The sequence below is a fragment of the Saimiri boliviensis genome, chromosome 12, assembly GCF_048565385.1.
Source record: "Saimiri boliviensis isolate mSaiBol1 chromosome 12, mSaiBol1.pri, whole genome shotgun sequence".
NCBI lineage: Eukaryota > Metazoa > Chordata > Mammalia > Primates > Cebidae > Saimiri > Saimiri boliviensis.
Genome location: NC_133460.1, coordinates 116,578,874 through 116,603,248, shown reverse-complemented (window position 1 = coordinate 116,603,248; position 24,375 = coordinate 116,578,874). Strand labels below are relative to the sequence as shown.

Below are 24,375 nucleotides of genomic sequence, written 5' to 3'. Positions count from 1 at the left end.
CCAGCCGATTCTGTGGAATTGCTTCAGCACTTCTTCAAGTGCAGATCTAACTTTCATAACCATAATACCCCGTACCAACTGCATTATTTCAGCTTCTTAAACCTTTAAGACATATTGAGAATGTCTTTACATGCAAGCTATTTTAAGACATCATTTTAAGTACTATTAAAGTATACAGTGTAATTATAGAAAACGACATGTTAAACATTTAGTAATAATAACGTAACGTTTTAACACCTTTGTTCCAAATTCCATTCCTATGTCCTGTAAAGGTTACGTGCCCAGAACGAGAAAGATGAAGAACAGAAAACTGCGTATTACTTGGAGGCGTATGGCCTGGCGCAGAGCGCTGTGGCTGAGGAAGAAGAGAGGTTCCAGAGCATCCGGGCCTTGTTGTTGCTTCACAATGTAAGCAGGTGCCCCTGTCCTTGTGCACATTTGTTCACTCCCACTGGCACATGCTCCCCACTGTAACTTACCTTATAAGCCAGCTGACTTCTGCTTCTAGCTGAAATAGAGTAACAGGGACCAGGTACTCCGCCCCCCACCCACACCGTCTGAAACAGCAAAAAAACAAACAGGATATGAAACAAAGACTTTCGGAATGCTAGATGCCGCGATGACAGGCGGTGGTCCCCGAGCTGAGGTCTGAGCTCATCACGGCTGCTCAGGTGGAGTCCGCTGGTGACCTGAGCCACAGGATGGAGCCGAGGACCCAGGGAGAGCCAGGCACTGGCTCGTGGGACAGAGCCCTGGGGAGGGGGTGGCAACACGGGAGATGAAGAAGGCACCAGGTGGGGTGAATGGGAGCAGTGGCAGAAGAAAAGTTTGGAGAACTTAGAGACACAGCAACAGAAAATTTTACAAAGGAAGAGATAATGAAACTTAAAAGAGCAAAAATTAAAGTTCACAGACAATGTGCCGAGGAACAGCTGTAAGTGCACAAATCCCGATGTGACTGGAATCCTGGGAGAAGAGGGGTAGAATACACAGAAGAGTCTAAATAACGACTGAAAACTTTCCAGATTTGGTAAAAATAAACACAAACTCACAGATCCAAGAAGCTGAATGAATCCCAAGCACGAGAACTATAAAGAGGAATAAAACGATATCAAGACCCACCGTAAGCAGACGGTTGAACCCCTGTGATGAGGAGAGCGTCAGCCAGGAGCGTGTTTATGTGCAGAGCGACAGAGGTGGGTGGCGCAGCTCCCCGCGGAAGCGCCGTAGCTGAGAGCCCAGCACAGGGACCCCTGTGAGGCCGAGCGGAAGCACTCTCAACCGGGAACTCGATACCCAGAAAATATGACTGTCAGTGCAGGTGAGATGAAGATGTTTCTGCAAACACTCAAAAGCTGAAGGGCTGTGTCCTCAGTGGCTTTGCGTGCAGGAGCTCTTGGAGCCCGTCCTGCCGGCAGAAGGAAGCCACGCCCGCTGGAAGTGGCTCCACACAGGTGCCTGCAGAGCCTCAAACCCTTGAGCTGCAGGGGAAAGTGTACCCCATGTTTCTTATTCTAAAAGTCACTCTAAAAGATAATTGGCTGCTTAAACAATACTGACAATGTACCACAGAGTCGATAACATGTGAAAATGCAATGTTTCCACGCTCTGCGTGAAAGGATGTCATGCACTCTAAACACCAAAGCAGCCACAGAAATCCCAGAGTACAGATGTATGCTGCGTAAGCCAAGAAAGGAGGTAAATGGGAATCCTAACAAGTCTATCCCACACAAAAGCAGAAAAAAGAAAGAGAATAAAGAATAGGTGAGACAAACAAAGTAAACGGCAAGATGATAACCTTAAACCTAACCGTGTGACTAATCACATGGAATTTAAATAACAAAACACCCTCAGTTAAAAGAATTTGTCAGATTATATAAAAAAGCAAAACTGGACCATGAGCTACCTACAATAAAGCCACTTTAAATATGAAGACATAACTAGGTTGAAAGTGGAAGAATGGAAAAACATACATACCATGCCAACGTGGATCAGAAGAAAGCTGGGGGGCCTTTACTAACATCACACGCAGCCGATTTTAGAAAACAGAACGTTACCAAGGATAAAGAAGCTTCTTTTATAGTGCAAAGGGCTCAACCAGTCAAGAGGATGTAAGTCCAGACATTTCTGTACTAAATAACAGAGTCTCACAATCAGTGAAACTAAAACTGATAAAGCTGCAATGGAGAAACAGACAACTTTATACAGTCAGATTTCAGTTCCTCTCTCATGGTATTAATAGAACAAGTAGCCAGAAAATCAGCAAACCACTAGAAGATTGGAACACCACTACCAACAAATATGACTGAAAGATGTTTATAAAATGTTCCCCGACAACAGCAGAATGAGATGCTCTTCACGGTACGTGAACCACGTTTCAAGATAGACCACATTTTGGACAATAAAACAATTCTCGATAAATTTAAAAGATTTAAGTCATGCAAAATCTGTACTGGTGACACAATGCAATTAAATTAGAAACAGAAAGATACATCCGTGGAACCAGGGCAAGGAGGTTGAGGGAGGATTTGTTAGTTGTAGTGACAAAAAGGTTTTGGAATCAGAGATGATGGTGGCACAGTGTTGTGAATGTAAATACCACTGAATTGTATGTTGTTAAATGGTTAATTTTATGTGCATTTTACCTCAATTTTAAAAAAGTAAAACGGAAAACTACGTATGTGGGAAACACCAAAGGTTTGAGAAGTAAAGCGCAAACTTCACAGTAACTGTGGGCCACAGAAGAAATCAAAAGGGAAAGTATTTTGAACTGAAGGGAATGAAAAAAAAAAAAAACCACCTATCAAAAGGTTTAAGATGTTGCCAGTGCAGTACTGAGATGGAATTCACAGCACTGAACACCTGCAGGAGAAACGGGAGAAGATCCAAACCGGTTCCCGCAGCCTGCACCTCACACGGGCACAGCAAGAGCAGAATAAATTCCCAAACAAGCAGAGGAATCAGAACTAAAGATCAGAGTGGAATCGGCGAATGGAAAACAGGGAAACCAAAAAGTGGTGACACTGAAGTCAGTTCTTTGAAAAGAGCAATAAATTAAAAAACTTCTAGTCAGACGGATCAGAAAAAAAAAGATGACGTGAATTACCGACCTCAGAAATGAGAGATGCAGCTTCTCCGTGGATTCTACAGATACTGAAAGGATGGTAAAGGAATGGTATCACAGACAACTCTATGCTAATATGTTTGCCAGCTTAGACGAAACGGAAACGTTCCGTGAAAGCATGAAGTACCAGAGCCCACTCAAAAAGAGAGAGAGCCGGAGTAGCACGATATGTATTTTAAAATTTAATTTGTAATTAAAATATTCTCGCAAAGAAAATGCCAAGCCCAGATGGCTTTACTAGTGAATTCTGCCAAATATCAAAGAAAAAATACGAGTTCTACACAAATTGTTCTAGAAAATTGAAAAAGAGAGATTACATCCCAACTTTTCTGTGAGACAAATAATTACCTCGATACCAAAACAAGGTAAAGACATTGACAGACACAAACAACAACAGCAAAAGCCCCTGAGCAGCATTCACTGTGAGCAAAATTCTAGCAGATTAAATCCAACGGCGTATAAAAAGGACGAGACATCATGAGCAAGCCGAGGTTACCCCGGGAATAGCTTAACATTCAAAAATTAATTTGTTTCACCATATTTTTTCACAACTAACAAATGAAAACCATATGATCATCCTTGTGGATGCAGGAAAAGGATTGGACAAACTTCAGCACCGTTCCTGATAGACACTCCTAGCAACGATGAATAGAAGAAATCTTCCTCAACCTGATAAAAGACTCTGGCGTTTTTGTAGATGTGTTTTATCAGGTTGAGGAAGTCACAATTATGGGAGGGAGACCGGAGCCCCTTTGGATAAGGATGAAGACAAGGACGAGCCCTTTTCTCACCTGTGTTCTGTGTTGACACGGGAGTTCCGGCCTCTGCGAACATGCAGGTAAAAAAGAAATGAAAAGCATCCAGGTTGGAAAGGAAGGAATGAAACTGTTTTTGTTCGCAGGTGACATAATTGTCGGTATGCAATCTACCAGAAAATAAAGCTACTGAGTTTGGCAGGGTTGCGCGATAGAAGAACAATATACAGATGTCGGCTCTATATTTCTGCATGCTAGAAACAATCAGATATTAACATTTGTAAAATAGGCTGGGCGCAGTGGCTCACGCCTGTAATCCCAGCACTTTGGGAGGCCGAGGCAGGAGGATCATGAGGTCAGGAGTTCAAGACCAGCCTGGCCAACATGGTGAAACCCTATCTCTGAAGATAGAAAAAATTAGCCAGGTGTGGTGGTGCATGCCTGTAATCCCAGCTATTAGGGGGCTGAGGCAGGAGAATCGCTTGAAACTGGGAGCTAAAGGTTGCAGTGAACCAAGCTCACGCCACTGCACTCCAGCCTGGGCAATGGGGAGAGACTCCATCTTAAAAAAAAAAAATTTATGAAAGCATTTAAAAATGAAATTCGTCCCAAAACATGTGAAATCTTATACTCTGAGAACTTAAAAACATGACAGAAAAATCTGAGAAGCCCTAAGTAAACGGAGAAACACGTTTGTGGATCAGAGGGCTTGGTACCGTTCAGGCACTGATTCTCCCTAAATTATCTGTGCTCCTCGTCAAGGTCACTGCAGGCTTTTTTAGAGAAAATGACAAAATGATTTTAAAACTCATATGAGAACACGAAAGACCTAATGTGGCCAACACAACTTTGAAAAAGATGGAAATTGGAGGTTTGCTGCCACCTGGTTTAAGAGCTAGTATAGCGCGGAGGATGGCCTGGCTTTCGTGTAAAAGTGGACACGTGGTCAGTGGAACAAAGTGGAATCCAGGTGTGGACCCCACACGTCCAGGGAAGGGATCGTCAGCAAAGGCACAGAGGCAGCTCGCCAAAGAAAGGATCATGCGGCTCCAACACAATCCCCTTCGCTTCTTAGCTCACACCGCACGTGAAAGTCGCCTCCAAAGAGATTGTACAGCTAAACATAAGGGCTGAAATGTGAAGCTTCTAGAAGAACACACAGGAAAACACCTTTGTGACCTCAGGGTTGGCGAGGGTTTCTTATTTATGACAAACTGATAACGTGGCCCTCCCTTCAAAAGACACTCTGAAGAGAATGGCAAGACCAGCCACAGGCAGGAAGAAAACGCACATCCTCTGGCTGATGAAGAGACTTTATCTAGAACGGATGGAGAACTCTCCAAAGTCAGTAACAACCCAGCAAAACACAAGCAACATATTTAACAGGCGCGTCCTCCACGGAAAATACGTGGATGCTAAACAAGAACGTGAACGGACGACTATCGCGAGTCAGCTAGGGACACAGAAAGTGTGACCATCTAAGAAACCACCACACACCTATTAAAACGGCTACAGCGTAAAAGGCCCACCACACCAGATGTGGGCAAGGGTGTGGAGAGGCGGGCCCTGAGCGCCGTGGCCACCGTGGGAGGTGGCCCGACGCAGCTGCTGGGAAGAAAGCTCGGCCGTTTCATCAAATCCCACGTAGGCCTGCCCGGGACCAGCCTCTGCGCTGGGCGTGTTCACGTGCACGTGAATGTTGGCAGCAGTTTTATCTGTAGTAGCCCCCAAACTGGAAATGGAGTAGATAAGCAGACGGCGGCACATCCCTGGTGCGGTGACACCGGCTGTGGGGGAGGGGAGCGTGCGTGCCACCTCGCGGGGGAGCCTGACCGTGACCCTGCAGAGGGAAATGCACCAGACGGGAAGACGGCCCGCTGTGCGCGTCCACATCGGTGCGTTCTGGAAAGTGCAAGCTGATGTCGCGTGCCAGCAGGCAGCTGGGTGACGGGGAGGGAGCACGCGGGGCCCGAGGACACTTGGGGGTCAGGGCGACGGCACTGTCCCGCGGGGGTGACGCTCTCACAGGTGTGTTCGTGATCCGATGTGCAGTTTATTCTGAGTTTATTATGTCAGCTGAGCCTCGTCCAGACCGTGGATGTGGACTCAGTCTCAGCAGAAGCGCCCGTGCCTCAGACCCGTGCCCGACCGCCCCAGGTGCAGAACGTCAACACGCCTCTGATGAGGAAGCTGGCGCGCCTCAAGCTCGGCCTGGTGGAGATGGCTCTGGGCATGCTCCAGTTCATCTGGGAGGGGGCCCGCGGGCCGCGGAGCGAGCAGGGGTCCCTGGAGAAGCTGCTGGCAGAGTATCTGCAGAACACCAGCGACGACACTTCCGTTGGCCTGGTAATTGCGGGGTGCTCTTACTCACGGGTTCTCTGTGGAGGGGGTGCCGGGCTGCAGAATCTGAGTGTCCTCCCTGCGCAGACCACCAGCACTGGGGGCCTTGCAGAAGAAGGGCGTCGTCTCGCCATTGGAGGCGACGGAATTGGCTAATAAAATCGAGGTTCCATTGTGAGCCGTTTCCCGTATGACCACAGCTGCCCTTCCCAGCTCATGCATTTGCTTTGACTAATTAATTTGTATTAATGATTAATGCGTATGTGTATCACAGAGCACGATAGAAGTGACTCCATTTTGGTGTTATAAAAAGAAAAGCTGAATATGTAGAATGTTTTGAAGGAAATGTACGTTCTTCCATTCTGCATGGTCTTAGATTTCAGGAAATATGACTCCAATTAATTTACATAAGTATAAATGGACCAAAGATGGTCCCAAAACTGATTTGTCAGAGAGCTCTGAATGACGGTGACGTGATGATATGATCAGAACCGTAACTAAGGTCATTAATAAGTTATATGAGCAGCTGTCTGTGGCCCCCAAACCAGAGCCCCCAACACCCTCCCTGAGCAAGCAGCACCTGGTGGGGTGGGGGTACTTTTCAGAGCTCCCAATGTCTCCACCCACGGGGACACCAGAGGGAGGGCTCGCTGGGTCCCCTGGGCAGGGTGGGCGGTTGCCCTCCCAGTGGTGGCTGTAACGTGTCTGTCTTTTCAAAGCAATGGTTCACGCTGAAGCGCACCCTGGCACACGGGGCACTGGCGCAGCTGGGGAGCCTGCAGCCGCTGAGTGTGGGCTGCGTGGAGATCCGTGCCCGGCTCCTGGGACTGGCCGGGAGGGCCATCCACCTGCTGGCCGTGCAAGCCGACCCTGTGCGCCCCGCCTGCTACTGGGAGGAGGAACCCTCGGTAGGTGCCCTGTGCGCCCCGCCTGCCACTGGGAGGAGGAACCCTCGGTAGGTGCCCTGTGCGCCCCGCCTGCCACTGGGAGGAGGACCCCTCGGTAGGTGCTCCCGCTTCTACCCCCAGTCCGGTTCACACCTGTCACCGGTGCCTGAAATATACAAGCGAAGTGTTTACACTCCGCTGAGTGCAGCAGACGAATCGTGTCATCCCGTTAACAAGGGCATGGCCCCAGGAAGAGAGGAAGGTGTAGGAAGCAGGCCTGAGAGAAGGAATGGGGCCGGGAAAACACAGGACTCCCGGGACAGACCTGGGAGGGATCCACAGCGTGTCCGTGGGCAGGCACGGAGGGCAGGCTGGCACGTGGACCGGCCCTCTGCAGCATGGGGCCCAGTCCGGCCCCGAACTGGCGAGAGTGCAGCAGGCCCTGGCCCCCGGTGTCACCCGCAGCAGTGGCTCTGACCGGCCCACACGGGGACCTGGAGAGCTCAGAAGCTCTTCGTAACTGGGGATGCCACGCTTCGTCTGCTACACTTGGGTTGTTAAACACTTCCCTGTGCAGCCCTGGGTCAGCCCAGAGATGTCGCCTGTCCTGCGCCTTCAGGACCCAGCACAGGACTTGACGTGCCTTGCGTGAATCGATCGAGTGGTGGCTCTCGGTGCGACCAGCCTGCATCCACCTGCACAGGTGGCTGGTGGCTGTGGAGCAGAAGCCAGGCTCGCAGGGCCTCCTCTGAGCTGGCCTCTCCTCTGTGAACAGGGGCCAGGGCAGAGCAGGGGTCAAGCGAGCGGGGAGCGCAGAGGCCTCCGGGGCTCCCACCCCATGCAGCCTGGCCCGGCCGTACCTGCTCCTGTCCCCCCGGGTGCCGCCCTCCGCTGTCCTTAGATGGGATTTATGTTGTTGTGCAGCTTCTTGAAATCAAAGCTTAAATCGAGGTTTTTCTGGCTTTTTCTTGCATTCAAGGCTGTGCTTTTCCTCGAACCCCCATTTCAGTCTCCGAAGTTTTGATAACGGAGGATTGAACGTCTAGGGTCCCTCGCCGCGCTGTCTAAGGCGCTGTCCTATCTCCTTGTCTGTTGTCCCACGGCCCAGCAGATTGAGGAGCGTGGACACAGGCCGAGGCTGGAGCAGAAGTTTAATCAGTGAAAGAAGGAAGCTCTCTGCGGTGGAGAGTGGGCCGCCATTTTTACAGCTGACTCCGATAGCTCTGATAGGAAACTCCCCTCATCCCTTTGGCTGTTCTTGTGACCTCCCTGGTCTGTGCAGCTGCGGGCATGTCTTTAGGGAGCTGGATACAGCTTCTCGTTCAGGCAGCTGTGGGTGTGTTTTGGATGAGCCCCCCTCCGCCCCTCCCACAACCCACGCAGATTCCCCTGGACCCCACCACGTACATGCCTGGAGCGGAGGATCCTTCCCGGGAGCGGGCCGGTGACCCGGGGAACGGAGGCCTCTGCCGGGCCCGCCTGCCCACGCGTGCAGCTGCAGCGTGGTCTTCCCTGGGCTGCTCCCTCTGTGCCCGTGGCTGTGACGTTTCCGGCTGTCTCTCTGAGGACCAGCCTTGGCTGGAGGCCTGACTGACTTTTCCTTTTCTTCTCCCTCGGTATTTTCATTCTCGAAGCCCGTTGCCAGTGTTTTCTAAGTTCTACTGCGATTTCTTCCTTGACCGACTTGATGATTGAATCTTGTTTAATTTCAAGGGGCCTGTGTTTCTCACGAGTGTATTTTCATTGCTGACTTCCAGTTTAATGTTATGGCTGAAAACACACCCCGAGTGGTCTCGGTCCTGGGGACTCTGTGGTGGCCGCACGTGGCCCAGCCCTGGTCGGGTTTGGTAGATGCTCCTCACACACCTGGACCACGTGTGCCCGTCGTTAGAGGGACAAGGCTCTGCGTGCGCCAGACGGCCGGCGCCGCGTGCTGGTTTCCGCTGCGCTCAGGTGGCCCCCCTACAATCCGGGCTCGTCAGTCACTCCTCCTCCATTTCTGTCAGTGTCTTTTTTATTTTGATGCCTGATCATTGAGTGCGTACAGATTTCACATTGCGATACCTGTGACCTGAACAACCAGCCTCCCTCTCAACCCACTTGTGTCAGGGGCTGCCTGGGCTTCCTACCCCCAGTGGGGGGCTTGTTTCCCAGCCAGACCAGGGGCCCCTGGGCCTGTGCAAGCCTCAGCTCCAAGAAAGGCGTTTCTGAGGATGGGAACAAGAGCCCCTCGGAATGCTTGGTACTGTAGGCCCATGTGACTCAGGCCAGCTTCCCCGGGGGGCTGCGTCCTCACCCTGGCTACAGCGTCTCCTCACCCAGACTCGAGGGCCAGGGCCACCCTGCGTCAGCTCAGGGCTGGAGGGTTTGGGACAGGGAGGGGTCACGCTGCACCTGAGGTGCCCCCCACCCGGGGACCCTGGCGAGGAGCCCGACTGCCCCGGCCTCCCTGGGTGGACTCTGCCCACGGCAACAAGCAGGAAGCCAGACGCCCGGCAGCCTGCGGTGTGTGTTACAGGTGGGCGCCAAGCTGAGCAACCTCAGGTCTCTGGAGCTGGAAGCAGAGGAAGAGGATGCCACAAAGTCCAGCAGGGACCTGCCAGCCTCCAGGGCGGCCCTGGAGGAGCACAGCAGGAGACGCGGGGACCTGAAGGTGCGGCTGCCCCTCCTACCCCTCTCGTGGCCTCTCCTGGAGCCCAGCCTGAGCCTGAGCCTTGTGCCCTGCAGAGGAGGATGGTTCTGGCCCAGCGGTACCTGGCACAGGCGTCAGAGGTGTTGCTGCAGTGCCTACACGTGGCCCTTGGCAGTGGCCTCCTGGACGTGGCGGCAGCCGCCAGCCTGGAGATGGTGGAGTGCATCGGCGCCCTGGACCCTGCTACTACCTGCCAGTTCCTGGCGCTGTCTCAGGTGTGGCTCTGGCCCGTGCACCTCCAGGCAGGCCCTTCGAGGAGGAGGAAGGACCCTGGCACAAGGGAGCTCTCTCTGCGGATGGCCCCACCCCTGGGATTTAGCTGGGGCCCTCACCTTGGGGACTCCATTAGAGAAGAGGGCCACAGGCCGGGGTCCTCAAGCAACGGGAGCCCGCCAGCCATGTAAACTTGTGGCTGAGAGAGAACATCACTGGTGAGCCCAACCCCGAACCCCGCGTCGGGCAGACGCAGAGACCCAGTGGTCCCAGGCCGGCAGGGCCCTGTCTGTGCGGTCCTATGGGGGAGGAGGCATGGCCCCACAGGACTGCAGGGGCCAGGAAGAGCCGGCGTCCCGGGGGAGCCGCGCAGGAGAACCAGCCCACTCCTGCCCCAGGCTCAGTGACGGCGCCCCCTCCGCAGGCTGCAGCCCTCCCCGGCCCGGCCTTGGGCCCCCGCACACCTCCCTGCTCTGTTTCAGAGCTGCTCGGCCTCAGAGACGATGAGGGATGTCCTGCTCGCAGCCACGGCCGACACCAGCAGCTCCCAGCTGGCGGCCCTTCTGCAGCTGCAGCAGCAGCTCCGGCGCCAGGACAGGACCACCACCGGCCTGGGCGCCAGCGTGGAGCAGAGGCTGGCTGCTGTGTCCAAGGTAACCGGGCAGGGATGCGGCTGAACCTGCCCCCGACCCTGGGGACGCCCACTGAGAGCGGAGCCCCGCGGCACCCTGGGGACGCCCACCAGATCCTGGGCCTTCGGGACGCTCCCCTTGAAGCTTCTGGAAGGCAGTGAAGTCTGCTGTGGTCCCGTGGTGCCTGGAGAGGAAGCAGCCCCCAGGATGTAGCGTCCCCCGCAGCATCCCGTTCGTGTTCTCCTAAATGAAGGGCTCATGCAGGGGTTTCAGGGAAAGCGAACGTGGCCGAAGGTTGACTCTGTGACAGGGAAGCAGGCTGAAAGGACGGAGCAGGGGTGCTGTGATTTGAAAGCTTGCCCCCCTCGAAACCTGTGTTGAAACATGAGCTCCGTGTGGCAGTGTTGAGAGCCGGGGCCTTTGAGAGGTGACTGAGTCATGAGGGCTCACAAATGGGTCAACCCGTCTGTCGACTGGTGAGTTAATGGATTAATGGTTATCCTGGGAGTGGGGCTGGCGGCTCTATGAGAAGAGGAGGAGGCCTGGGCTGACAGCCGCTCGCCGTGTGGGGTCCTGGGCCACGGGGGACCCTGCAGAGGCCCCACCAGCAGCAAGTTCCTCACCAGATACGGCCCTTTGACCCTGGACTTCTCAGCCTCCAGAACTGTAAGAAATAATTTCCTTTTCTTTAGAAATTACTCAGTTTCAGATATTCTGTTATGAACAACTGGAAATGGACTAAAAATTGGTACAAGGAGTGGGATCGTTGATAATAATGAATACTTGAAAATATGGAAGCAGCTTCAGAACGCAAGAGCAGAGGCTGAAAGCGTTTGGAGCAGAAGCTTTACAAACCCGTGTGTCTGTGGACTGGTCATTAAGGGTGGCTCTGGCGAGGGCCTGCCTGGAAGACAGGGTAATAAGGGAACGTTTGGAACTCTTTTTTTTTGAGATGGAGTCTCGCTCTGTCGTCAGGCTGGAATAGAATGGTGTGTGATCTCACCTCACTGCAGCCTCCACCTCCTGGGTTCAAGCGATTCCCCTGCCTCAGCCTCCTGAGTCACTGAAACCACAGGCGCGCGCCACCACGCCCGGCTAATTTTTTGTATTTTTAGTAGAGACCAGGTTTTACCCTGTTGGCCAGGATGGTCTCGATCTCCTGACCTCATGATCCTCCTGCCTCAGCCTCCCAGAGTGCTGAGATTACAGGTATGAGCCACCGCGTCCGGCCAAGTTTGGAGCTCTTTAGAGATCTGGTAGGTGGTCGTGACCAGAGAGCTGATGGAATTATGGACGGGAAAGGCCATGCCGATGAGATTTCAGACGGAACTGAGGAGCAGGGTGTTCAGACCCAGAATAAAGGTCAGCCTCACAGCCTCGTCATACATCAGCAAAGACCCAGGCTGCTGTGTGGATACTTAGAACCACTACATAAGCTGCAAGAGGAAAAAAATAACTCAGAGGTGGAAATTAGCATCAAAAGAAGAGCAGAAGGCTGTGGGCTCTCGGCCTGGCCACGTGAGTCAAATGTGCGTCCAGGACAGTAGCAAAGCCCTAGACCGTGCGCGGAAAGTCAGCCCGGAGCGGGGGCGGGTGCTGCTCCTCGGAGACTTTCAGTTCTGCTCTCCCGTTGCAGGCCTGGAGGCCACAGAAGGCAGAACTGTTCCAGTGGATGAGCCAGAGGAGCCCTCCACAGGGCCCCCGCCCAGGGCCTGCTGGGGACCGTGCTCCCTAAATTCCAGTGCAGCTCTCCATGGCAGCCCCAGCACTAGCCTAGGCAGCTCTGGTGCAGACAGACCCACAGCTCAAGAAGAGTGGCCACAGCCTTGGCCACGGCCACGTGGCACAGATTCCACAGGCTTGCAGAGAGGCTTTGCAGATTCCACAGGCTTTGCCGCCTCCACCCAGATTTCAAAGGATGCCATTGAAAGCCCGGTTGCCCAGGCAGACTCGTCCCACGGATGGAGCCACCTCAGTCAGCCCCACCAGAGCAAAGCCTACCACACCCATGGGAGCAAGACCCCCTCCAGGACCTCAGTGGAGCCACTGGCAGCTTGCAACACCCACCATGGGAAGCCTCAGGCAGACACCAGCCCGTGAGAGCAGCCATGTGGGCTGCACCCAGCAAAGCCATTGGGGCGGCCCAACCCCCAGCCCGTGTTCAGAAGCAGCAGGTGCCATTGGAAAAGGCCATTCCCTGGCTTTAGGGTCACATCCGCCCTGTGGGGTCCGGGCTTGCTTGGAGCCCGGCCCTCCTCTCTTTTTGCCTGTTCCTGTTTTCAGGTGGGAATGTCTCAGGCGGCCCCACCGCTGTATGTCGGAAGAATAGAGCTTGTTTGGATTCCACAGGCTCATAGTTACGACTCTGAACTTTGGACTTTTGAGTTGCTGCTGGAAGAAGTTAAGACTTTGGGGCTTGTATGAATGTATTTGTAGAAGAGAAAGACATGAATTTTGGGGGCAGAATGCTATGGGTTGAATGTTCCCTCCAAAACTCATGAATGGATTGATCCAATTCATGGTTTTAGATTCAGGGGTTATCCTGGGAGAGGGGCTGGTGGCTTCATAGAAGAGGAAGAGAGACCTGAGCTGGCACACCCTGCCCCTCACCACAGGATGCCCTGCGCTGCCCTGGACTCTGTGGAGTCCCCACCTGCGAAAAGGCCCCCAGCTGACGTGGCCAAATCTGACCAGTGCTGGTCCACATGCAGCCACAGCAGAGTCCCCCAGGGCCGAGGCCACTTGGAGCGTGTTTTCCAGCCACGGTGATGTTAAACGGGAAATCAGTAACAAAAATGGACCTATGAGAAACACGGTTGCCTTGAAATTAAACAGCATCTTAACAATGATCAAATTAGTCAAAGAAGAAGTCACCGTGGAATTCAGAAAACACTTTAAACTGACTTAGAGAATGAAAATACTACAAATAAAAACTTACGTGACTTAGCTGAAATGGGTTACTAGAAAAATAGAGCCTTGAATACAAGAAGAAAGCCAGAAAAAAAAAAAACCTTGATTTTAAGCTCTGATTTCAAGAAGCTGAACAACAACAATAAATTACCTCTAAGGAAAATGAGGACAAATCAATACATCAGAAACAGCGAAGCCAAGACGAGCAGAGGAAATCCGAGGCACAGGTTGGTTCCAAAGAGAAGACGATGAAATGGAGAAACCCCTGCTCAGGAAAAAAAAGAAAAAAGGCGAGTTCTCGGTATCCGTAAGAAAAAGACCCTCACTGAGACGCTGCACATGTCGAAAGTTCATAGAGAATGTTCTCCATAGCCTCAGTCCACACCGTTGACACCTGGAATCAAACAGGCCAACTCCTCAGAAAAACACGGCTCACCAAAGCTGACAGAAGTGTGGAAAATCTTTTCTTTAAAACGTTGCTACGAGGGAGACCCAGACCCCACTGGCTTCACCAGTAAATTCTTCCAAAAACGGAAAGAAGAAAAGCCACTTTCAAAACTCATAGCAAGTGGCAAGAAAGCACAAACTCCCTCTTTTACTGAGAGGCTCAATGAACCCTGAAGCTGCAAACTCAGCAGGGGGGTTGCAAGAAAGGGAAAGCCCTCCGTCAATATTACACAAAAATCCTAACAAAACATAGCAGATAAAGTCCAGCAGTTATAAAGGGATGCCACATCAGGGTCAAGTGGTTGTGTTCCATGTGGTTTAATATTCAGAGCACTCAACATCAGTGACCTGTTAACAGAGGGAAAAGAGACAAATCCTAAGATCATATTGGCAGGTGCAAAAATGGTGTCTTTCAGAATCCAGCATGATTTTTAAAATTAAGATACAAACAAATGTTCTTAATCCAAGAAGGAATTTCTATGCCGCCCTAGCACGCGTCGCATTTGATGCACGGCATTGAAAGTTTTCCCCAAGAGTGGAAATGCACACCCTATCGGCACTGGTATTGAATACAGCACAGTAAGAGTCGGAAAAGAAATACAACGTAGAAAGACCCAAGAGGAAATACAGAACCAAGAGACGGAAGAGCCTGAGGGCTGTCCCTCGTCTGCGGCGGAGAGGCTCTGCCTGCGTCCTGTGAAGCCGGCCGTTCTCTCTGTGCTCAAGGATTTGCACATGCTCTTCCTCCGCCCGGAGAGATCTCAGCTCGGTTCCCCTGAGCCATTAGCAATGTTGTTTTCTGCAGAGGTGGCCTGGCACGTGACCCAGAGCTGTGTCCCTTGTGGGGAGCCTGGGGCTGTGCCAGTCCCCTGTGGCCACGGGAGACCCAGGGTGGGAGCCGTGCGAGGGGAAAATGGCACACCAGACTCCACTGAAATGCAGAAGTTCTGTTTGTCAAGAGTGCCCTGCCTTGCGAGGGTTGAGGGGCAGCCACAGAGAAGGTACTGACACTAGTTGCCTGGCACACACAGGGATGGAAGGTAGGGGTCCCTTTTCGGTAAGAAAAGGAGACACTGATGGAAGATGGCACCAGGGTGGACTTTCACAAACTCAGAGATTCGAGTGCCCAGGAAACAATTTGAGTGGCGCTCAGGTTCCCTGGTCAGCAGGGAAATGCAAAACGGAAGCCTGACGCAGCTACCAGTCACCAACTGCAATGGCCCAGGTGGAAAAGGAGAACACCCGCCGTGGCGCTGAGACGGGTGGGGCGGCTGGGGCTCCCTGGGCCTCGTGCCCACCCCTTGGCACAGCAGCTGCTTGGCAGAGTTCAGCAGAATCGCTGTCGCTGACACCCCACCTGGCTCCATGCCCGGGGGAAAAGCGTCTGTGCACACGCGCATGTCTGTGTGTCCACGCTTGTCTGCGTGTGTGTGTGTCTGTGCACGTGTGTGTCTGTGTCTGTGCTTGCCTGCATGTGTGTGCATCTGTGCACATGTGTGTGCTTGTCTGTGTGTGTGTGCATCTGTGCACGTGTCTCTGTGTGTGCTTGTCTGTGCATCTGTGCATGTGTGTCTATGTGTCCGTGCTTGTCTGCATGTGTGCATCTGTGCAAGTGTGTGTCTCCGTGCTTGTCTGTGTGTGCGTCTGTGCGTCTGTGTGTGCTTGTCTGCATGTGTGCGTGCATCTGTGCACACGTGTGTCTGTGCTTGTCTCCATGTGTGTGCGTCTGTGCACGTGCGCGTCTGTGTCCGTGCTTGTGTGTGTGCATGCGTCTCTGTGTCTGTGCTTGTCTGTCTGTGTGTGTGCGTGTCTGTTCGTGCTTGTCTGAGTGTGCGTGTACATGCATCCGTGCATCTGTACACATGTCTCCGTGTGTGGTGTGGAGGACACAGGAAAGAGGACGGAGGGAAAGGTGCCACTCATGGAGGATGCGCGGGAACATTTTCCATTTGTTGTTTTGGGTTTGGCAAAGATACGCTTCACGTCATGCAAATCAGGTTTCTAAACATTAACCGGAGAGAAATGACATTTTGGGGCCGCCGGTGACTCTCATGTACCTCTGCTGCCCCCTGGTGGCAGCCCCAAATCACTTCCAGCAGGGCCCCCCCCCACCCCAAGGGCCCCAGCCCCAGGCAGGCAGGGCACGGGTCCCCCGCCACGCTCTGCAGAAGTGATGAGAACAGCACCGCGACGTCCCTGCGTCCTAAAGGCCTCCGCTGATGGCTGTTTTTCACAACACAGGCTTGGCAAAACCTCTGCGTCACTGAGCAGCATTTTAACCTCTTGAATGAGATACCTCCCACCTTTCGGCTGCTCTTTCTGCAGCTGTCACCGGACAGGTAAAGCCACTCACTCCCGCTGAGGCTGCCCCCACCCCGCTGAGGGCCTTAGAGGGGCAGAGACCCAGCCGCGGGCTGCCCACACCTCAGCCCCACCCCAGGGAGGCCTGGGACTCGGGAACTGGCCGGCCGGTCCTGAGAAGCTGCCGGACAGACACCAGGTACCCCAACTGACGCGGGGTGGGGACGGCCCAGGGGTGCGGCACCAGTCCTGTTCCTCCTGGACGGAGGTGAAGGGGCACCCCCTGTGACCTGTCGCCTTGACGGGGCCTTTGCGTCTGGTTGGGTGTCCGGACCTGGAACACGGTTACAGTGGAGCCTGGAGCCAGCCGGCTGTGCCTCGGGCAGTGACCACAGAACCCACTGGCTGTGGCCAAGTGCTCAGTGCATGACCCAGCTGTCCACGCACACCCAGCCGGGCTGTGTCCCTTGAGGTGTACACGGGGAGGGCCCTGCTGGGGTGCGTGGTCTGCAGAAGTGGCCTCACTGGGCCCCTCTGAGGTCCCTGGGGCTGGTGGGCTTGTCTGTGACCCTGGCCCGCATCCTGCCAGCAGGTCCCATCTGTACAGCGCTGCCTACGAGAAACCCAAGTTCATTCCTGTGGCCAAAGGAAAGGTGCAGCACGTCGGAGGTGAGTGGGCTGCACCGGGCAGGGCGGGCGCGCGGCTGATGCCTGCCGAGCCTCAGGGTCCCTGCACCCCGGCCCTTTCCTCCCGGAAGCTGAAGGCCCACCAGGGAACCCCAGTGGGTTGTCCGGGGGGTGTGGCCTCCCCCGCCCCCCGCCCACGGGGTGGAGAGGTCTGAGGAGCCTGTGACACTGGGAAACAGGCAAAATGGGCGTGGGCTTCCCGGGCCCAGGAGGCCCGTCCGCTGGCCTGCAGTGATGTGGCGGCCCCTCCACGGCACGGGCCAGGCTCTGGGGGACCCTACGTGGAGGAAGGGGCTTCCGTGCATGCAGCCTTTCCTGCGGGGACGCAGCCTTTGCCCAGTGCTCACCACGCACGGTCCAGCGGCCATCCTCAGCCTGGGCAGCGACAGAGGCTGTGGCCATGTCTCCCCAGGCCCCTGCAAGGTGATGCGGCTGGCTGTGAGTCCCACCGCCTTCTCCCACCTGCTGGCCTGTGCCCAGGAGTTCCGGCAGGAGATGCAGGCCCAGGTGTACACAGAGGACCTGCTGCAGAGCACAGGCTCGGTGAGGCGCTCCAGGCTCCAGGCTGCTCTGCTGGGACCCTGTGTCCCCCGCCCCTGAGAGCCAGAACCCCACGAAGGGGTGGGCAGGGGCAGGACGCTAGACCAGGCTGCTGAAGGGCTTGGACCACCCTGACACCAAGGCACTGCCCAACTCCCAGGCCAAGCTTCACACTGGGGAGAGCACTTGAGCTCCTTGGCCATGTCTGATCCCTAAAACACAGAGGTGCCTGGCCAACTCTGCTCCTCAGAGCTTAGGGTTGCCAGGGCCCAGCTGTCCCTGCAGGCAGGACCCTCCGTGATGCAGGCAGAGGAGACGGGTGGGGGCTGGGGTGTCAGGGTGACCCCCCAGGAGATGGGTGAGGTGACTCCCCCAGGGGATGGGTGAGGTGACACCCCAGAGGATGGGCAAGGTGACCCCCAGGGGATGGGCGAGGTGCCCCTCCAGGGGATGGGCGAGGTGAACCCCCAGGGGATGGGTGAGGTGACTCCCCCAGGGGATGGGTGAGGTGACGACACCCCAGGGGATGGGCAGGTGACCCCCAGGGGATGGGTGAGGTGCCCCTCCAGGGGATGGGCAGGTGACCCCCAGGGGGTGGGCAGGTGCTGTGGGGCCTTCGCTGCTGAGCTGGGCGCCCTGGTCCACCACGTTGTTCGCACAAGGGGCAGGAGCTTGGCCTTTCCGCAGGGGCCTGGCTTCCCTCAGGGTCTGGGCCACGCGCGCTCTCTGCTATGGGGGCCCCTTGTTTGGGTCGAGGTAGGAGCCAGAAGGCCTGCAGGCGGAAGAGAAGCGGCCCGCGGTGCACAGTCCCCGCAGCGTCCTGGAGGCCCTGGAGGAGCTTCTGCGGCCGCTCTTCCCCGTGCTCAGTGTCCCCGAGGCCAGGTACTGGGGATGACGCTGCGGCCCAGTCCCCAGCACACTCACGAATGGAACGTGGCCCAGTGCTGTGGCTTTGCTGGGCCTTCCCAGCCGCCTCGTTCCGGGCTCCGCACCACGCGCCTGCTCCTGGGAAGGCGTCCTGGTTCTGCCTCCATTCCAGCCTGGGGGGCACCTCCCCCTGCCCACCCCCGAGGCCCCTCCCGCCCCCGGCCTGAGCGTGGGGTGGGAGGGCAAGCAGCTCCAAGGGGCCGTGGGGCTCCTTTGATTTTGGGTAGGAAGGAAGGCAGAGGGGCAGGCACCTGGCACCGTTGAGCTTGGCGGGTGGATCAGAGCTGGTCCTGACACCCTTGTGCTCATCCCAGCCCCGCCTCGGCAGGACCATCCCCAGGAGCGAGCGTGGGGATGTCTCGTGGTGCTGCCGCCTTAGACTGAAGCAGGCTGAGCAGGAGTCACTTCTGCATGGATGTATTCTTAGCAGATGTCGTCTCTATCTGTTTCTTAAACCCGAGTACGTGACCTGACTTTCAGAGTGCAGATGCCCGTGATGGTTGCAGATTCAGGGAAGCCCAAGGGTAAAGACAAGGAGAGGAAACCGTCCACAGGGCCACAGAGTGAGTGCAGTACCGTCCACAGGGCCACAGAGTGAGTGCAGCGGGCACCACGCTCAGCCAGGGGAGCTCGTTCTGCCCGAAGTGGGGTTGGGATCCACCCACCCAGCCGGGAAAGCCAAGGGGGGTCAGGAACCCAGGAGTCTCACCCACCACGGCCCTGCAGCCCCTCCCTCCGGGTAGGAGGCTCTGTGCCAAGCCCCCCGAGAGCACCCGGAACCCAGCACAGCTGCCCTCTCGTGGGTGGATCGTCAGCCCCTCCACACCACGCGTGCTTGCTAACAAAAGGAGGGAACGGCACGATGGGGGGCTGTTCCTGGCCCCGTTCCCGGGCGTCTGGAGGAGTTGACGTGGAGTTGAGGCGGGCCTCCAGCCTTTCCCAGCAGCAAAGTCAGAAGCCGCAGCCCTGCGGCCCGTGGGAGGGGCCTCGTCTTCGGGAGCTGATCTCTCTGCACCGGCCCTGCCGTCTCCAGACACAGCCCAGCCCGAGGTGGCTGATAAGATCGTCCTGGTCGCAGACAGAGATCTCCTGGAGCTGCCACTGGAAGGTCTCTCCGTGTTCGATGAGGGGACAATTTCCTCTGTGTCACGAGAATTTTCTCTCCAAATGTTATGGAATCGCCTCCGTAAAGAAGAGACAGGTAGGAACGGCCCTTAGCCACCTTCATGTGTAATTTGAAAATAGAAAGTTTAAATTATTTTTCCTATAAAACAATGTTAGCTCCTATCAAAAAATAATCCTCTAATGTAGCAACATTTTTCTAGGCATGTATTCATTCAAAGATATGTACAGGATATAAATACTCACCAGCCTGGGCAACATGGTGAGATCTCCACAGGAAATACTGAAATCAGCCGGGCATGCACCTGTGGTCCCAGCTACTCAGGAGGCTGAGAAGTGGGACGATGGCTGGAGCCTGGGAGAGGGAGGCTCCGGGAGCCGAGATGGCGCCACTGCACTGCAGCTGGGGCAACAGCGTGGGACCCTGTCAGAAAAAAGAAAAGAAAACGTAAACACTCAAAGGTGTTTATAAGATACCTGCGATGTGCTGGTGTCCTGGTGCCCAGCACACAGGGAGGAAGAATTTAACCCTGTTCTCGCCCCCACAAATCTCTGTTTCAAAGGAGGGAAGCAGATGGGTAGTGAGCCGCCAGCCTCCCCGTGAACCGCTCGGTTCGACGGGAAAGCAGGGAGGGAGCGTGCAGAGGCCCTAGCTGTGGCCGGGACTGGGGTGGTGGCTCTGGTGACAGTGCTGGCTGTGCACACGGGCCCTGCACTTGTGGTGTGGGCGGTTTTCTGCATCTATGTTGCACTTCGGTATCAAATGAAATTAAAATTAAATAGACTGGACTTTTGCTTCCATCTCCGATGAGGTAACAAGGACCAGATTTGCCCTTCCAGCTGAGACAACTAAAAACCAGAAAAAAAACAAACACACGATTGTTTCCAAACGTTGCCGAGCAGGACAAGGGTCCTTGAAAGAGGGGTTGGCGGGCGAGCACCGTGGCCCACCCAGCTCTGACTGCATGGGGAGTTTCGGGGTCACAGTGCTGGCAAGGGTGGGGGAGGGAAGAGCCCAGGGGTCTCCCCGAGTTGAGGACAGGGAGTTTGGAGTCCAGGGACATGGACGGCCAGAAGGTGCAGGGCGGGGCCCCGGGAGGAGGGACCTGCAGGGAACGGCTGCTCTGAGAGGCGCAGGGTCCTCGGCAGAGAAACAGCCAAGGCCTGTGGGCGGCCGGGCCGGGGGCGGCTCTGCGGACGGGAAGGACGCGGACAGACGCTGACGGTGTCTTTGACTTCAAAATCTCTTTAAAATATTCTTGATCAAAAAGTTTAGAGCAAAAGAAAATTATAATAGTGTGGGGTTCATGACATAAACGTGAAATGAATAACAGCACAGAAGAGGACGGGGAGGGGTGGTGCTCGACAGTGCCGGAGGCGCCCTCCTCCAGGGCACGTGCTGCCACGCTACTGCCACGCGCTGCCACGCTACTGCCACGCTACTGCAAGGTAGGCCACGGCAGAGGCGGGAACTACACACCCCCCAGTAGCCACCGAAAGCAAAAAGAAGAACAAACAGAAAACCCCACAGAGTTTATAACAAATACATAATGCAGAAGATGAAATGGAATCATAAACACAGTCAATCCTAAAAACACAAGGGAACAGAGAACAGATAGGAAAAATAAAACTGCAAGATAGTGTATTTCAGCCCAACCATATCCATAATCACACGGCCTAAACACCGCGACTGAAAGAAGAATATCATCTGAGTAAATGGAAATTCAGCATTCAAAATACGCTTCCTCCAAGAAACCCGCTTTAAATAAAAAGAAAATGGTGAGTTTTTAAAAAGGATGAAAAAGCCGTATCTCTTAACTATGCAAAGAAGTTTGGCGTGGCGAGATGGAATCAGAAATAGGTGGAGTCAGGGACCATTCCGTACGAGGAGGAGGCTAATTCCTGAAGAGGGTGTGAGACCCAGTTATCAATCCATCAATTAACGTCGCTGCGGAAGACACGAGATGGACCCACGGAACCACAGAGCGATCGTGACGTGCACAGGGATGGCGGGGGGTCAGCACCCCCTTCTCAGTAGCAATGGAACAAGCCTGCATCGAATCAGGAGGGTGTGGAGGATTTAAACGCACCAAGCAGCTTCATCTAACCGGCGCGATGTAACAGTGCCCTTCCACAGAAGAATGTATTCCTTTTCCACACACGGAACATCTGACGAGATACACCCCAAGTGGCGCCTCAAAACAAGCCTCAAAAATCTTAAAGCGTCCAAATTGCTTACAGTAGGTTCTCTGACCACAGTGGAGTTAAATTAGAAATTAATAACAGAAATCATGTCTGGAAAACCCCTAACACGTAGAAGCTAACTATCCTTCTTAAATACCCATGGATAAAAGGAAATTAAAAGGGACATTTAGAAAATATTGTGATCTGAAGGGAAACAAGAACACAGTTTATCATGACTGTGGACGCTGCTGAAGTACGAGAATTTACGGACTAGGCTGAGGGAAAGAGGCCAGATGAAGGGAGCGCAGGGGGCAGGTTTCATTTTTACAAACGCCTGGGAGACACAGACTCATGTACAAGTCAGAAGGCAGGTCAGTCGCTTCCTGGGGTGGGGGCTGGGGCTGCAGGAGAAGCGGGGGAAAGGGCCACGGGTGCGGGAGGGGGGGTCCCGGGTGTTTGGGGGAAGCCCGGGGGCCGGGCGTGCCAGGATCTTCGCCGTGGCAATAACTCACAGGAGTGCAATCCGGTCCCATCGCGTGGCTCACTTCAAACGCAGGCAGTTACTGTGGTCCCGTGGACTCTGTACTCTGGTGCTCTGACCCTTCCTGTGACCCCAAGTCCTCAAGGAGTCTCCTGCTTGTGAGTGGAAATTTTTTACGTAAAATACAGAAACAGCAAATTTGTATCAGGGTCATGGAAGCTCGTACCACAGCACATGGGCGACGTGGGTCCTGGGTGGAGGAAGTCAGGCAGAGGGCAGAACCCCCCGCAGGCGCCATGTCCAGGGAGGTGCCTCCAGACCCAGGAGCTCCGAAGCAGCCGGCCTGGTAGCCTATGGCTGGTCTCCGTGTGACTCTGGCCCACTGGGTGCCCCGTCCATCCACAGGCCATGGTCAGCCCCTTCTCGGAACCTGGTTTGTCCCTCTGGCCGCCCTCCTGCCTTCCCCTAGTGAGCTCCGTGTGGAGGGTGTGTCTGCCTTGCGTGGCAAGAGGGCACTCAGTGGCCCGGGACTGGCTGGGGCTCAGGCTGGAGGGGATGGGAGTGCACGGTGGAGAGGCAGGGAGGCTGGAGCGGGAGTTGGTTGGCACAGACACGAGGCTTGCGGAGGCTTCGGAGCCCGTGTTTGACAGTGAAGGGCGCCACCTCCCTAGAAAAATGCCTGAGTGGGAGGGAGGAGAGAGATCCAAGATGGCTGATCACTAGCAGCTCGGGACCGTAGCTCCCAGTGAAAGCGCAGAGAACGGGAGGATGCCACACTTTCAGACCAAGTTTTGTGGCTCACACACCAGGAGATTCCCAGCGGAGGAGCCCCACGGGTCACCAGTGCGACTCTCATGGCTGGCGAGGCGGTTTTGCCACTGCCTTGGTGTGGCGGTTCTTGGTGCAGAGTCAGGAAAGCACCATCAATCTTAACGCTGCTGTTTTGGCCGGCGCAGTGGGCTGCTCAGATTTTAGTGCTGGAATCAACAAGTTGGACGTCCACTCAGAAACCCAACTATAAAGACGGTAATAATAAAGACCACAGATGGATAAATCTACAACAAAAGGAAGAAACCAGCCAAAAAAGGCTGAGAATAACCAGAATCAGAACGCCTCTCCCTCAGCAGGGGATCCCAGTTCCTCATCAGCAACGGAACAAGGCCTGATGGAGAATACATGTGTTCCATTAACAGAAGTAGGCTTCAGAAGGTGGATGATAAGAAACTTCTGTGAGTTAAAAGAACTTGTTCTAACCCAATGCAAAGAAACTAAGAACTTTGAAAAAAGGTTTGACGAAATGCTAAAGAGAATAGACAATTTAGAGAGGAATATAAGTGAATTAATGGAGCTGAAAAACACAACGTGAGAACTTCACAAAGTATGCACAAGTTTTAACAGCTGAATTGATCAAGCAGATGAAAGGATATCAGAGGTTTTATTTCATTAAGACCAACTTAATGAAATAAAATGAGAAGACAAGATTAGAGAAAAAAGGATAAAAAGGAACGAGCAAAGTCTCCAAGAAATATGGGACTATGTGAAAAGACCTAATCTACGCTTGATAGGTATACCTGAATGTGACGAAGAGAATGAATCCAAGCTGGAAAATACGCTTCAGGACATTATTCAGGAAAATTTTCCCAACTTAGTAAGGCAGGACAATATTCAACTCCAGGTAATACAGAGAACACCACAGAGATATTCCTCAAGAAGAGCAACTCCAAGGCACATAATCATCAGATTCACCAGGGTTGAAATGAAGGAGAAAATACTGAGGGCAGCCAGAGAGAAAGGTCAGGTTACCCACAAAGGGAAGCCTATCAGACTCACAGCAGATCTCTCAGCAGAAACCCTACAAGCCAGAAGAGAGTGGGGGCCAATATTCAACATCCTTAAAGAAAAGAACTTTCAACCCAGAATTTCACATCCAGCCAAACTAAGCTTCACAAGCGAAGGAAAAATAAAATCTTTTGTGAACAAGCAAGCACTCAGAGATTTCATCACCACCAGGCCTGCTTTACAAGAGCTTCTGAAAGAAGCACTACACATAGAAAGGAACAACCAGTATCAGCCTTTCCAAAAATATACAAAAAAGTAAAGAGCATCCACATAATGAAGAATTGACATCAACTA

General features: G+C 54.1%; 1 protein-coding gene across 1 annotated transcript in view; it reads left to right on the top strand.

Moving 5' to 3' along the window:
* The window catches only part of CFAP46 (cilia and flagella associated protein 46), a 110,972-nt gene that overhangs the window by 74,063 nt on the left and 12,534 nt on the right, over positions 1-24,375 (top strand). Inside the window, 12 exon segments of the mRNA XM_039465244.2 lie at positions 273-408; positions 6,037-6,225; positions 6,939-7,127; positions 9,625-9,759; positions 9,834-10,013; positions 10,494-10,664; positions 16,242-16,339; positions 16,891-16,970; positions 17,401-17,531; positions 18,289-18,410; positions 18,936-19,018; positions 19,489-19,656. Of these exon segments, the coding sequence (XP_039321178.2) occupies positions 273-408; positions 6,037-6,225; positions 6,939-7,127; positions 9,625-9,759; positions 9,834-10,013; positions 10,494-10,664; positions 16,242-16,339; positions 16,891-16,970; positions 17,401-17,531; positions 18,289-18,410; positions 18,936-19,018; positions 19,489-19,656 (1,682 nt within the window).